Source organism: Embiotoca jacksoni, unplaced genomic scaffold (genome assembly GCF_022577435.1).
Source record: "Embiotoca jacksoni isolate LCO1_2020_lvr unplaced genomic scaffold, fEmbJac1.0.p SCAF_64, whole genome shotgun sequence".
Taxonomy (NCBI): Eukaryota; Metazoa; Chordata; class Actinopteri; family Embiotocidae; genus Embiotoca; species Embiotoca jacksoni.
This window is the reverse complement of record NW_027185419.1, coordinates 843,028-855,494: the sequence shown is the minus strand read 5'-3', so window position 1 is coordinate 855,494 and position 12,467 is coordinate 843,028. Positions and strand designations below refer to the sequence as shown.

At 39.9% G+C, this 12,467-nt stretch overlaps 1 protein-coding gene across 1 annotated transcript; it reads left to right on the top strand.

The window, feature by feature from the left end:
- The first annotated feature begins 6,169 nt into the window (after positions 1-6,169).
- LOC138213867 (uncharacterized) lies at positions 6,170-9,866 on the top strand. Its single transcript, XM_069175183.1, has 3 exons — positions 6,170-6,545; positions 6,665-6,915; positions 7,667-9,866. The coding sequence occupies exons 1-3, from the start codon at positions 6,345-6,347 to the stop codon at positions 7,905-7,907; spliced, it is 693 nt and encodes a 230-aa protein (XP_069031284.1). The 5' UTR covers positions 6,170-6,344; the 3' UTR covers positions 7,908-9,866.
- Positions 9,867-12,467: the final 2,601 nt, after the last annotated feature.

Here is a 12,467-nt window from a genome sequence, read left to right as displayed (position 1 = left end):
TGGATGACATGTTATGATTTTTTTTTTTAAAGACATACCAAAGGGGGGAATTGAACCCCCAACCTTCTTACTGAGAGGCAACAGTGATAACTACTGCGCCACCAATCTTCCCTGGAAATGGTTTGCATATATGTGTTTTCAAAGGGGTCTGCAGTGATATTAAATATCTTGCTGTAATGTGTAGTGTATGCAAAACTTGTTCAATTCCTCCAAACATTTAAACTTCACTAACAGTTGAATCACCATCAACAGGTGGAATCTGAACCATTAATAACAACATTGGTGAAGTAGAATCTTTTACCTGTTGAGTTAACCAGACTGTCGGCTGGTTGAACTCCCTGAAACCCTTTCTCCTGCCACAACTCGGCGCCGGAGATAGTCCAGCCGTCTACGGCGTCGACTCTGGGATGGAAACGACCTCATGAAGACATGGGTTCGAGCTCCGCCAACACACATGGTTCACGGAGAGCGAGTCCCTCTAAGTGTAAGCCACATGGTTCATGGAGGGTGAGACCTCCTGAGGTGAGTTCCTCTAAGGGTAAGCGACACAGGTTTGGGTTTGTACACGCAGTCATACTAATACCAAACCAAAAGACAAGTCCAAAAGAGACTTTTCACTGTGCACTGGTTAGAGCAGTTGCCTCACAGTGATAAGTAACTTGAGCTTGTCAGTTTAGAAAAAGGTGATACCCCAAAAAGTGATGAAAAAATATCCAAAGTTTGTTGTCCGAAATATTCAAAAAAAGTCATGTCGTCCAAAAAGTGACCCACAATTCATTTTTGTACATAGTATATAGTAGAGTATAGAGCAGGGGTGTCAAATTCATTTTAGTTAAAGGGCCACATACTGCCCACTTTGATCTCAAGTGGGCCAGACCAGTAAAATCATAGGATAATAACGCATACATAACGACAATATTTCTCTGTTTCAATCATTGGTGAAGGTTTTTGGTTGATAAACCCTATTTTAAGGTCTTTCTACAATAAACTAGAAACATAAAGAGCAAAAACTCAGACATCAGCCCACTGTTTCTCTGCCCCGGCTCTCCTCTGCAGATTCCCTCGCTTTGTGACGCGTTTGACGTCAAACGCGTCACAAAGCGAGCAGCGAGCGCTGCTGCCTCCGGAGCAGACGTCGCATTTACGCTGTTTTTGAAGCAATTACTGGATTGATTAAAAAAATTAAGAAACGTTTGTACTCATAAACCTCCATATTCTCAGAAATGCAATTTATGTCTTTCTGTAATTTTCACACTGAGCAAAGTCATCCGACGGGCCGAGCTGGACCCTCTAGAGTATACAGTATATAGTATATAGTATATAGTATAGCATATATAGTATATAGTTGATAGTTTATAGTATATCGTATAGCCAGGGCGATGCGGCTAAGTTTGATGTTTCGCCGTGAAACAGGAAGTTGATGTTTAAGGTTAAACGATGCTCCAAACCTCATGAAACCTTGCACATGCGTCAGGCACCAACTTTCAAAACTTTGTGTGTGTGTGTGTGTGTGTGTGTGTGTGTGTGTGTGTGTGTGTGTGTGTGTGTGAGAGAGAATATTACTCAATCAGATATCTAGATTAAGACTTCAACATGGATCATGAACACCAGCCGACACACTTCTCTTAAACTGTTGACTAATATTAACACAACAGTTACTCTGAAATGTTTTAATCTCTGAAATTTAATCTATCGGCTGATTGACGTGTAGAAAAAAACTCGTGGGACCAACGACCGGACTGTAAAGTAGAGACGGGGCCCGTTGGGTCATTTTCTTGAGTGACAGCGGGCCGGTCCAATCACATCTCTGAATCCACCTCAGCCCTCCCCCTCTGTCCTGTTTCTCCTGATGGTCTGGGGCTGTTTTACTGCTTCAGGACCTGGAAGACTTGCTGTGATCAATGGAACCATGAATTCTACCGTCTACCAACAAATCCTGAAGGAGAACGTCCGGCCGTCTGTTCGTGACCTCGAGCTGAAGCCAACTTGGGTTCTGCAGCAGGACGATGATCCAAAACACAGCAGCAAGTCCACCTCTGAATGGATGAAGAAACACCAAATGAAGACTTTGGAGTGGCCTCGTCAAAGTCCTGACCTGAATCCTGTTGAGATGCTGTGACATGACCTTAAAAAGGAGGTTGGTGCTGGAAAACCCTCCAATGTGGCTGAATTACAACAACTCTGTAAAGATGAGTCGGCCAACATTCCTCCACAGCTGGAAAAGACTCGTTGGAAGTTATCACAAACACTTGATTGCAGTTGTTGCTGCTGAGGGTGGTCCAACCAGTTATTAGGTTTAGAGGGAAACACTTTTTCACACAGGACCATGTGGGTTTGGATTGTTTTTCTCCCTTAACGATAAAAACCTTCATTTAAAAACTGCATGTTGTGTTTACTTTGTTATCTTTGACTAATATTTAAATTTGTTTGATGATCTGAAACATTTAAGTGTGACAGACATGCAAAAAAATAAGAAATCAGGAAGGAGGCAAACACTTTTTCACTCCACTAGTTCAAATATAAAATGAACAATATGCATTTCAAAAGCGCAGTAGTTCAAGATCATAGCAGGTCCAAGAGAGCTTCAAGAGTTGCTGCTTAAAGACTAAAGTAAAGAGATGTGTTTTGAGCTTTCCTTTCAATGTGTGATTATTTGCAGTGAAACTATCTTTTCACGTATCGAGGTCGGGTTTCTTCAGTGACGGTTTTACAACAGCTGTTTTGGAGGCGTCTGAGAAAATGCCTGTTTGAAGTGAGGTGTTTATAATCTGGAGGACGTGACTGGAAATGCTGTTGAATATCTGCTTAAAAAAACGCTGTTGGCATCGGGTCAACACAGGAAGGGGAGGAGTTACACCCAGTGAGTCTTACAAAGCTCAGTTCATGTGATGGAGGTGAATGTTTCCATGGTTACATCTATGTTAGAAGATTTCTGTAGTTCATCCGTGTTAACATCAGCAGCAACACCGGCTCTGATTGAAGTGGCTTCGTCTCTGAAGAACAGTACCAGTTCTTCACATGGTGATGCTGAAACCTGCAGGGGGCGGAGCTAGTGTTGAGTAGCTGCTCAATAGTGGAGAACAATATTCTTGAGTTTCCAGCATCCTCTGTAATAATCTCAGAACAGTAATCTGTTCTTGACAGACGTATTGCTCCGTTATAGGAAGTCACGGCTTCTTTGTAAATATCACAGTGAGCTGGGAGTCCAGCTTTTGTCCACTTTGACAATAGGAGCGAGGATATCAGCGATCCAACATAAGCGAAACAAGAGTCTGGCAATTCCCTTTTTCTTTCCTCTCATTTCCGGGATGAAGCTAACGTATTTCCTTGTTGCTTGTTTAGCAGATAAAACAAAAGAAATCAGATGGTATGTGGAGACACAGTGAAGACTCGCGCCTTCTTTTTAGGTTGTTTTTTCATCAACACTACAATAAATAAAAGTAAGTGCACGAAGCCACTTTGAGATAGAAGTGATTTTTTTTCTGCTGAATTTGCGTTTTAAAAACTACATGCGGCATGTTTCCTGTTCTGAGCGTCGCCTGGATTGCACCACAAATGAGTGACTTGTTGCAGAACGGCAAGTCAGCAAGGTGAAAGCTCATCGGCCGGTTCTGCGTCTAAATCCAGGATACAAACCTTTATACCGAGGGGGGGGGGGAGGAGACTGCTGTGATATTGCATCACTCCACCAATGTTTGACTGGCGCTTGTGCCAAGAAGCACTTGGAGGAATGAGCCGCAGCGTGAACCAATCAGGTAACTGTGATGCGGAGTCAGTTGGGTTGTTCGGTAAAGTTCAAAGGACTCCCGAGTAAACGCTGCGGTTAATAGTTAATTAGGGCCCGAGCACCGAGTGGTAATTCAAGGAATTCATTTCTCTTTATTGTGCCTTATTATTCTTCTCTTAAAATACTCAAAAAACTCATGAAAAGTTGGCATACGCGTCACTCCCGGAGAAAAATTACGTATTTTGGTGGTTTTCGCGAGTGGGCGTGGCCAAATGGCTCGCTGGTTAAATTCTTATTTTTCAATTAAATTAAAAGTTAATTATTCTGTATGTGAGAGCAAATAGCTCACGTTTATTGTTTCAGTTTAATTCATTCGCTAAAAGACCAACGAAATGTCGGTTTTGCTTCTTGTGGACTCGGCACATTTGAACCTTTACGAGCTGCGATTACGAGACTTTTATTTGCCCTGAATTTTACCTCGCAGTCAATATGCAAGTTATTATTTTTGTTTTGTGTTGTGTGCAACTTGTGAAGAAGACTGAAGGATGATCAGGGCTTCAAAAAAAATCAATACTACGGGGGGAGGAGCGATTCACCGCTGGCTCCGCCCCCCAGCTCACTCTTGGTTAGCAGTGCATAAAATATGTATTTAAATAAAAAAAGATAGCTGGTCAGCTTCCACACCAGGAAACAGTGTGAGTCAGGAAACCCTGCTTTTACTTTTTTACACTGTACATACCTTCATTACAGAGTGATGATGAAACTGTGGGAAAAACCCACTTCCTGTAACCTTTACTTCCTGACTACCAGAGGAAGCTGCTCTCCTGGGAGTCTAATAATTAACTTTTGAAGGACAAAAAAAAATTGAATTTCTTGTTAAACAACGTAATAATCGCGATAAAATGATTTATATACATGAATGTCCATTTGCTAAATTCTCTCCAGTTGGAACGCACTTAAAAATGAACTCCAAAGAAGAAAACTTAAACAAATTTAGTTGCACTTTTGTCTGAATGTGATTTAATTTAACCTCCTTAGCTGTTGTTGGTTGTTTTTACTTTGGTTTGATACATATTGACATCCATTTGTGAAATATATAAATTGTATTGCATTTTATAGGAGGTGTGACCCGAAGGCAGTTGATACTCGACTGTCATTGTCCAACACAAGGAACTGAAAGCTGCAGTCAAAGCTTTCTCTGTTTCTAAAAACAGGTTGCAAATGCTTTATATCCAGGCAGGGAAGGGGGAGGGGGGAGGGAGGAGGGAGGAGGGGGTGGGTGGTGTCCCCGGTTCTTTATCAGCTCCTCCGCCAGGAGATCGAGGTATGCATGGTCTCTTTTTTCTGGTGGATCCGAGGTAACCGTGTAAACAGAGAAAAAGTCCTGAGAGGGAAAGTAGGAGGGAGCCACATTCCTGATGACGTCATCACGCTAGCAAACAGCAGAGGGCTGCTGTGGAAGGAAACTCTGGAGAAAAAATGTAAAATCATGTCCTGAACAGAAACACATCCAAAGTCGGCTTACGGCCACAAAATATAGAAAACCTGAACTGGACGCCAGAGATTCATAAATGTGTCACGATTGCAAAAGCAAGCGATTAAAAATAACAACCGGATAAACACAGAACAACAAAATAAATACCAAAAATAAATGTGCCTGTGAATATTTAGGTCTTTTTTTTTTAATGTGTGGATTAGTAACAAGAATGTTTAAATCAAACTAACAAAATAACCTAATTTTGCAGAATTGTCCATCCCAGAATAATTTCCACTATATTAATATATACATGAATAATACAGCTGATTATAATTGTCATGGTGGTTATTTTTTGTTTTTTAACGTTTTTTGTTATTGTTTTTATTCCTGGTGTTTCTTCTATTTTCTTGAATTTTGTTTATTGATTCTTAAGACATTGTTGTTGTTTTTTTAAGTCCTGTATTTGATTTAATCTTCAGTTCTTTTGTTATTTATTTGTTGCTTTTATTTTAGTGTGTTGTTCTAATGTGAAGCACTTTGAAAGGTGCTCCATACATATAATGAGTCGAGATCATATATTGTGAACATAACAATGTTGTATAATAACGTTACGATTCATTTTGCCGAATGAACATAATAATGTGATAAATTGCAACACTAATACAAAACACCATTTTTTTTTTTTATCTGGTGACATTTATAGCATGTAATGGTGGAAGAAGTACTCTGATCATCCAGATTACAAACAGTGTTTATTTCTATTTATGATTACATTCTAGCAAGTGAGAGTAAAACACATTTAAAGAAACCAGGAGGAGACTGAATGTTATTAATGGCAGAAATGTTCTAGATTTGTTCTGGTGTCTGCAGAAAAACGGAGAAAAATGCCTCCAAAGCTCACGAAGGATTCAGCTTCTATCGATGGAAGACACACAAAACAACAACAACAACAACAACAACATCAAATCTGAGAAGCTGAAACCGGCAAAACTGTTGTTATTTTTGCAAAATAAAAATCAATAATTGAAACTAATGAGCTCTTCCTGTCAAAAACAGTAAATACATGAAAACACTGTAATGACAGAACATACATAAACTGTGCGTGTTTTCTTTCTCTCTCCATGTATATCTATTTATAGCATGCAATTAACCCACGCGTGCGCACACGCACACACCCGGGCGGGGTCACTCGGAGATGATTCAGCTGAAGGAAATACTCTTCCGATAGGAACGCGGCAGCCTTCATTTATGGATGCTGTATATAAACACGGTCCAAATGGGTCGAGCCGCCACAGTCACAGCTCGTCCGGCGTCAACATGGCCTGGGTCCTTCTGCAAATGGTAATTCAGAGTTGAACCAGAGGGAGCGCTGTGGGCTCCGAGGATGGTCCGGGGGTTCGAGGGGTTCGGGGGCTTCAGGACCGCCGCTCACCGGTGTCTCTTTCTCGGATCTTTTCCAGATCGCCCTCGGCTCGCTGCTGGTCTTCAACAACCTGCCCGCCGCCGCCGCCGGTTCCCGGTGCATCGGCGAGGACCAGTTGAAAACCCGCGAGGCCCGGTATCAGAGGGAGTACTGGGACAAAGTGAAAGAGACGTTCCCGTGGCTGCAGCCGCTGCAGGACAGCGTGCAGGACGCGCGCTCGTGCGCGCAGGTGGCCGAGGAGACGCACGCGGAGCTGAGCCTCCGCTCCCTGTCCCCGTGGGTTTACCGGTAAGTCCTGCACGCAGCTACGGAGTCCGCGCAGGGACAAACGCACTCTCACTTGTATCCCAGCAGTGTTTTTATTTGAGCTGTTTTGTTGGTCTTTTTGTTTTTGATTGAAAACTTCTCGTGTAAAACATCTCAGCACATTTAATAGCTGCAGGTAGAATATAATAAATTCAACAGCAGGAAACATTTAGTCTCGTTTCCTCCATAAAACTGTGAAACAAACAAACGTCAACGCTGCTCATTCTGATCACACTGTGTATAATGTTTGTGGTTTCTTTAATGTTTTCAAACGAAATGATTGTCGCTGTTAATGAGGAGCTTGTTTCAACAGGTATCTACCATCAGGCGGCGCTGCAGGGAGCAAATACTGACCAAAAAACAGCACTTTAAAAACCAGGATATGTCAAATTAATGCTTTTGAGAAAAAGAAAAAAAATAATCGGCACAAAAAAATGAACTGGTGCAAAAAAGAAATTGGGGGTAAAAACAAAATTTGGCGCAAGCCGGTTATCACAATCACAAGCCGCCTTCTAATAACCCTTCTGCATTTGGGAGATCACAAATATCGTGTCGCCAAAAAAAAATCAAACATTTGCGAACAAAAATAGCCACTTAAACCGAAGCGCGATGACAGTTTGTGTCTCCAACACGACAAAACAACTTGCAGTTGGTTTAGAAATTGCTGCGCTGGTTTTCCTCGTGAGATGGTTGACGTCTTATTTGTTTTCCTCGTCCGATCGTCTCCTTCCAGCATAAACCGGGTCGACAACAGGATTCCCCGTGAGATCTCCTTCGCCGAGTGCCTCTGTGACCACTGCATCATCCCCCACAGAGAGAACCCGAGCTACAACTCGGCGCTGGTGTACGTGTCGCTGAAGGTCATGGATAGGACGCGCTGCTCGAAGGACGAGAATAAATACGTGGTCAGGAAGCATATCCTCCACGTCCCCGTGGCCTGCACTTGCGTGAAGCCCGAATACGCTTCGATGTAGAAACTATCGCAGCCACTCGCTCACGTTAGCTACGTAGCTTCGGGGGCCGTTGAATCAATCGATTTCCATGCAGGTATTTATCACGGCTTTAACGTTTGTTTGTGTAAAACCGATTTTTATCCTGGAAGGAACTTTATTCTTGATTTTCAGAGATGTTTTATGTCGGGAGGGAAAACTTTCTCTCCCCAGTGAGTCCATGACTTTGATTTTTTTTTACACCAAAATATCTCGACAACTATTGGATGGATTTGCTTTTGAAATTCCAACATCGGCATTAATGGAGCTGACGACAGCTTTCCTGAGAAAACGGTCTTATTTTCTGAATAGTTTATTACCTTCATCATTTCAACATTACCTAAAAAAAAGGCTTTTTTTTCTCCTCACCTTGCTCTGCAGTTTTCTTTTATTTCCAACGCAGTACGACTGAGAGACCTGCAGGTTGAACTCTGAAGCACAATTTGCAAAGATTTAAGCCAAATATACGAGTTGATGTTTTCACACCTTTTATTTTATTTTATTATTTGGGTTTTATTTATGTATTATTTAAAAAAAAATAATCCAGTACAAGTAAAAGTACTTCCTGAATCACTTCATGCTGCTCAAAGTTTTCAGTGTAAAAGTCCAACAAACTAAATGTTCAAAAGGTTTTAGTCTTTTTGTTTTGTTTAAAAAAAAAAGGGGATGTTGAAACGTGACTCCTGTCCTATATAATCATATCTGATTTATTAGATTCTTAATCCTGATGCATTTAGCAGCCCTTAACAGTTTTAATATACTTTATATACAGTTAGTTTATTTCAGTGGTTCCCATCCTCGGAGTCAGGACGATCTAAAAATACATCGGACGTTTCGTTGGAGGAAAGACGGAAAAACAAAGTTCTGGTTGGACTTTTGTCGAATGTTTAGCATTTTGGGAATTATTATAGTTTTAACTGTTTTGAACTTCAAAGCGTGATTAAAAATACCCGAAAAAGAAACATTTTCTTTACGACGTTAAGAAACACAGACACGCCTTTAATTTTCACGGGGAAAAAAATTCATGGAGTTAACATCTCAAACTTTTGTTTACTTTTTTGAGCGCAATGCACCTCGAAGGAAAACATCTCAAAAGCTAAGAGCCACTGGTTTAAACTTTTAACATGTCGTATTTTATAATCAGTGATGGGTATTAAACACAAAACCTCTGAAAAGAAATTGTGTAACTGTGAAATGTTTTTTTTGGTGGAGTTTAATGGAACTGTTCCTTTAAAAAGCCACCAGGTCACATGACTGTCGTGAAACGAATCACTTTCAAAACAGTGAAAAAGCATCTTTGAAAGTTACGTAACGTGTGTTTCACGTGAAAGTGAAAGCATCAGTCGAATTTATTTGATTTATATATATGTATTTTTTTAGATACTAATGCTGATTTGATCCTCGTTAAAGAGGCCGGTGTTTGTTTTAAAAACTTAACTGTCGACCTCAAACCTGAATGTTTAAATGTGACTCCCTAAATTTGGGGTTTATTATTATTATAAATTGTTGCTGCACCGCGGGATATTTTCACATTGTGCTGTTAAAGGTTTATGTTTTCATTTTTGTCATCCTCGATGTTAAGGCTTTGAATTCATCAAATTTAACATGAGCTAGTTCAATCAGAACAAATGTTGTCGAAAACAGACAAAAATGAATGAATTAACGTGAATTCGCTTCAACAGTTTTGTCCCGTTTATTGATGTTTTTGTATATTGTTTTTCTGTTGGTATTTTTTCTTTTACTTCCTGTCAGATAGAACATTATTAATGTCATTTTCACCAAACTGTTCTTAACTTTATATTTAAACTACAATGACAATGAAATATTAAAACAGCAACTTTTAGGATTGGTTTCCATGGTAACAGCTATATTAACAAGTTGCAATATTGCTAAATCTACTTTGTACTGCATGTTTTTAATAAAAACAAAACACTTGAAAATGAACCACTTGTTGACCTTCATTTATAAGTTGGACGGACGCTTTATTTTGAAAGAGTGTTTTTGTGTTAATTGTGTGAACGTTTATTAAACCCTTTTATTTTTTTTTACAAAAAGAACCATCATGTTCTCAACACGCACCTGTTTCTACGTATTTATTGCGTGATAAGTGTGACTTGACTCATTACTAACACGTGACTGCCCCCTAGTGGCGAGCCGTGTTACTACCTGATACAATTTTATCGACACAATAAAAACAAGAACATTTGTTGTTGTTTATTTGCCTCTTTTTTTTTTTTATAACTGATTTGTTTGGGAATGATTTTAAAAATAAATAAATCTGGAAATCTGAAAAAAACTTTCAATCATCCAAATTTGGACATAATGATATTAAATTTGTATTTATAATGCAGGATATATATGAAAAAAGGAAATTATGAATTGATTTTTATGGCTAAACAAGATGAAAACTTGCTGATGACCACTCTTCATAGATGAATTACTAAATTCTAAGAAAAGCATCGAAACAAAATAACCAAAAGTATTTACAAAAACATAAATGTAGGTTATTTGGATGTCTGATCAGAAATCCAACCATTTTATCTACTCATTTGTTTTTATTTTCTTGCGTTTGTATTATAACCAACTACAAATACGTCTGTACATTGTTTATATTTTATTACCAAAACGCATTCAACTGATATTATAAATGTATTTTGATATTTGTTGAATTCTGTCTCATTTTGGAGTTTGTTAACAGAATAACGGTTGGTTGAAAAAAAAGAAAAAGTCATATTATTGAGGCATTATCTAATCACAAAAGAAGAAGAAGAAGAAGAAGAAGGCATCATCATCATCATCTCAACCAATCGATCAGATGTTTCCCATCATGCCTTAAGCTCGTGCTGTCGATGGAGGGCGAAATTTAGAGACTTTAAGCGAAACCTGGAGACCTTCTGTTCAACTCGACTCACTTTCTGTCGGTTAAACTCCATGTAAGGTGTTTTTTTGGTGGTTTAAGTCACTTCTCTGCTGCCTGTCCTCCCGCGGTGAGTTTTGCGATCCGACTGTGGCTAATTACTGCAAACAAAAACTGAAAAGGCTGAAATACTGACTCGTCTTATGCGCCGAATTTCTCAGCAAGTTGTAGTCAGCTAGTTGTTTGTGTTTTGGAGTCACGTTTAGCACGTTGTGAATGTTTTACGATAAATAATATATTTTTCTTAACCGAGTCTGGTTGGAGTGTCTGTTTTGGAACGGGAGAACCAGCTGAATTAACGTCTGACAGAAGTACGGACTATCACAGAAATACGTTTTAAACTCATAAGTGTACAAATTCAAAAAAATACCGGTTTTATGTCAGTCATTTATGTGCTTTGATGTGACATTAACAGTGTTTTTTCTCCGTCTCTTGTCAGGTGCTGCCAAAAGTGGTCAGACAGCGACGCCATGTGGAACGTCGGTGACACTGCAGTTGATATATATCTGTAAAACGGAAACAAAGGTAAGAGTTTCTCTTCCTGTTTTAACCACTTTAACACAGAAAACAGAGGCAGAAAAAGGCCGATTTCACCCAGGTGAGATTCACATGGACATATTTTAATGTCCAGAGGCACCAAACACAACAAAAAAACCAAAAAAGATGTTTAAAAAAAACCAAATCATTTTCAGAGAATCAGAACAGACAGCAGGATGTAGAGAGTCCAGGGCCTGTTTGGGGTTCAGAAGAGCCTCCTGGTTTCTGTCCTGTTTCAGGATCCTGGTTTCCTTCAGGATCAACACATGACATATGTATATCATTTCTATTCATTTCTATGCTGTGTGTATGTATATATATATATATATATATATATATGTCGATTTCTGTTTTCTTTTTTGTCTGTCTGTTTTTGTTTTTTGCATGCTGAGAAAGAAACAACAACCACAGTCAAATTCCTTGTATGTGTAAACATACCTGGCCAATAAAGCTGATTCTGATCCTTATCCTGGTTTCCTTTGTGTTTCAGGATCCTGGTTTCCTTTGTGTTTCAGGATCTTGGTTTCCTTCTTGTTTCAGGATCCTGGTTTCCTTTGTGTTTCAGGATCCTGGTTTCCTTTGTGTTTCAGGATCTTGGTTTCCTTTGTGTTTCAGGATCCTGGTTTCCTTTGTGTTTCAGGATCCTGGTTTCTTTCATGTTTCAGGATCCTGGTTTCCTTTGTGTTTCAGGATCCTGGTTTCCTTCGTGTTTCAGGATCCTGGTTTCCTTGTGTTTCAGGATCCAGACACTGATCTGATCTGCCTCCTCTTGTGTCTTCCACCTCTGAAGGCAGAATGATGACTTCAGTCAGACTGGAACAAACCGGTTCTCAGTCTCTACATACTTCAGCTCTCTGCTCTCTGTTAGAGGAGAAGTGTAGACTCAGGCTTTTTGTTCTCGTGATTTGGGCCATCCAATCCTTGCTCGCCTGAGTGGATCTCCCAGGGTGCTTCAGTCCCTCTCACAGGCTCAAACTGGACCCGGACCCCTGAATTAAAGCCCGATCAGATACCACTGAACCCGTAGTGCCCATTACACCTGTATATACTATACAGCAGCTCCCGGACCCGTTTCTGTTGTTGCATTCTGT

Excerpts from the sequence above, each read along its gene's own strand:
- LOC138213867 (XM_069175183.1), top strand. The coding sequence starts at position 6,345 with ATGCAATTAACCCACGCGTGCGCACACGCACACACCCGGGCGGGGTCA. Across the intron at positions 6,546-6,664 it reads CCTGGGTCCTTCTGCAAATG|ATCGCCCTCGGCTCGCTGCT; the intron begins GTAATTCAGAGT and ends GATCTTTTCCAG. Across the intron at positions 6,916-7,666 it reads CTGTCCCCGTGGGTTTACCG|CATAAACCGGGTCGACAACA; the intron begins GTAAGTCCTGCA and ends GTCTCCTTCCAG.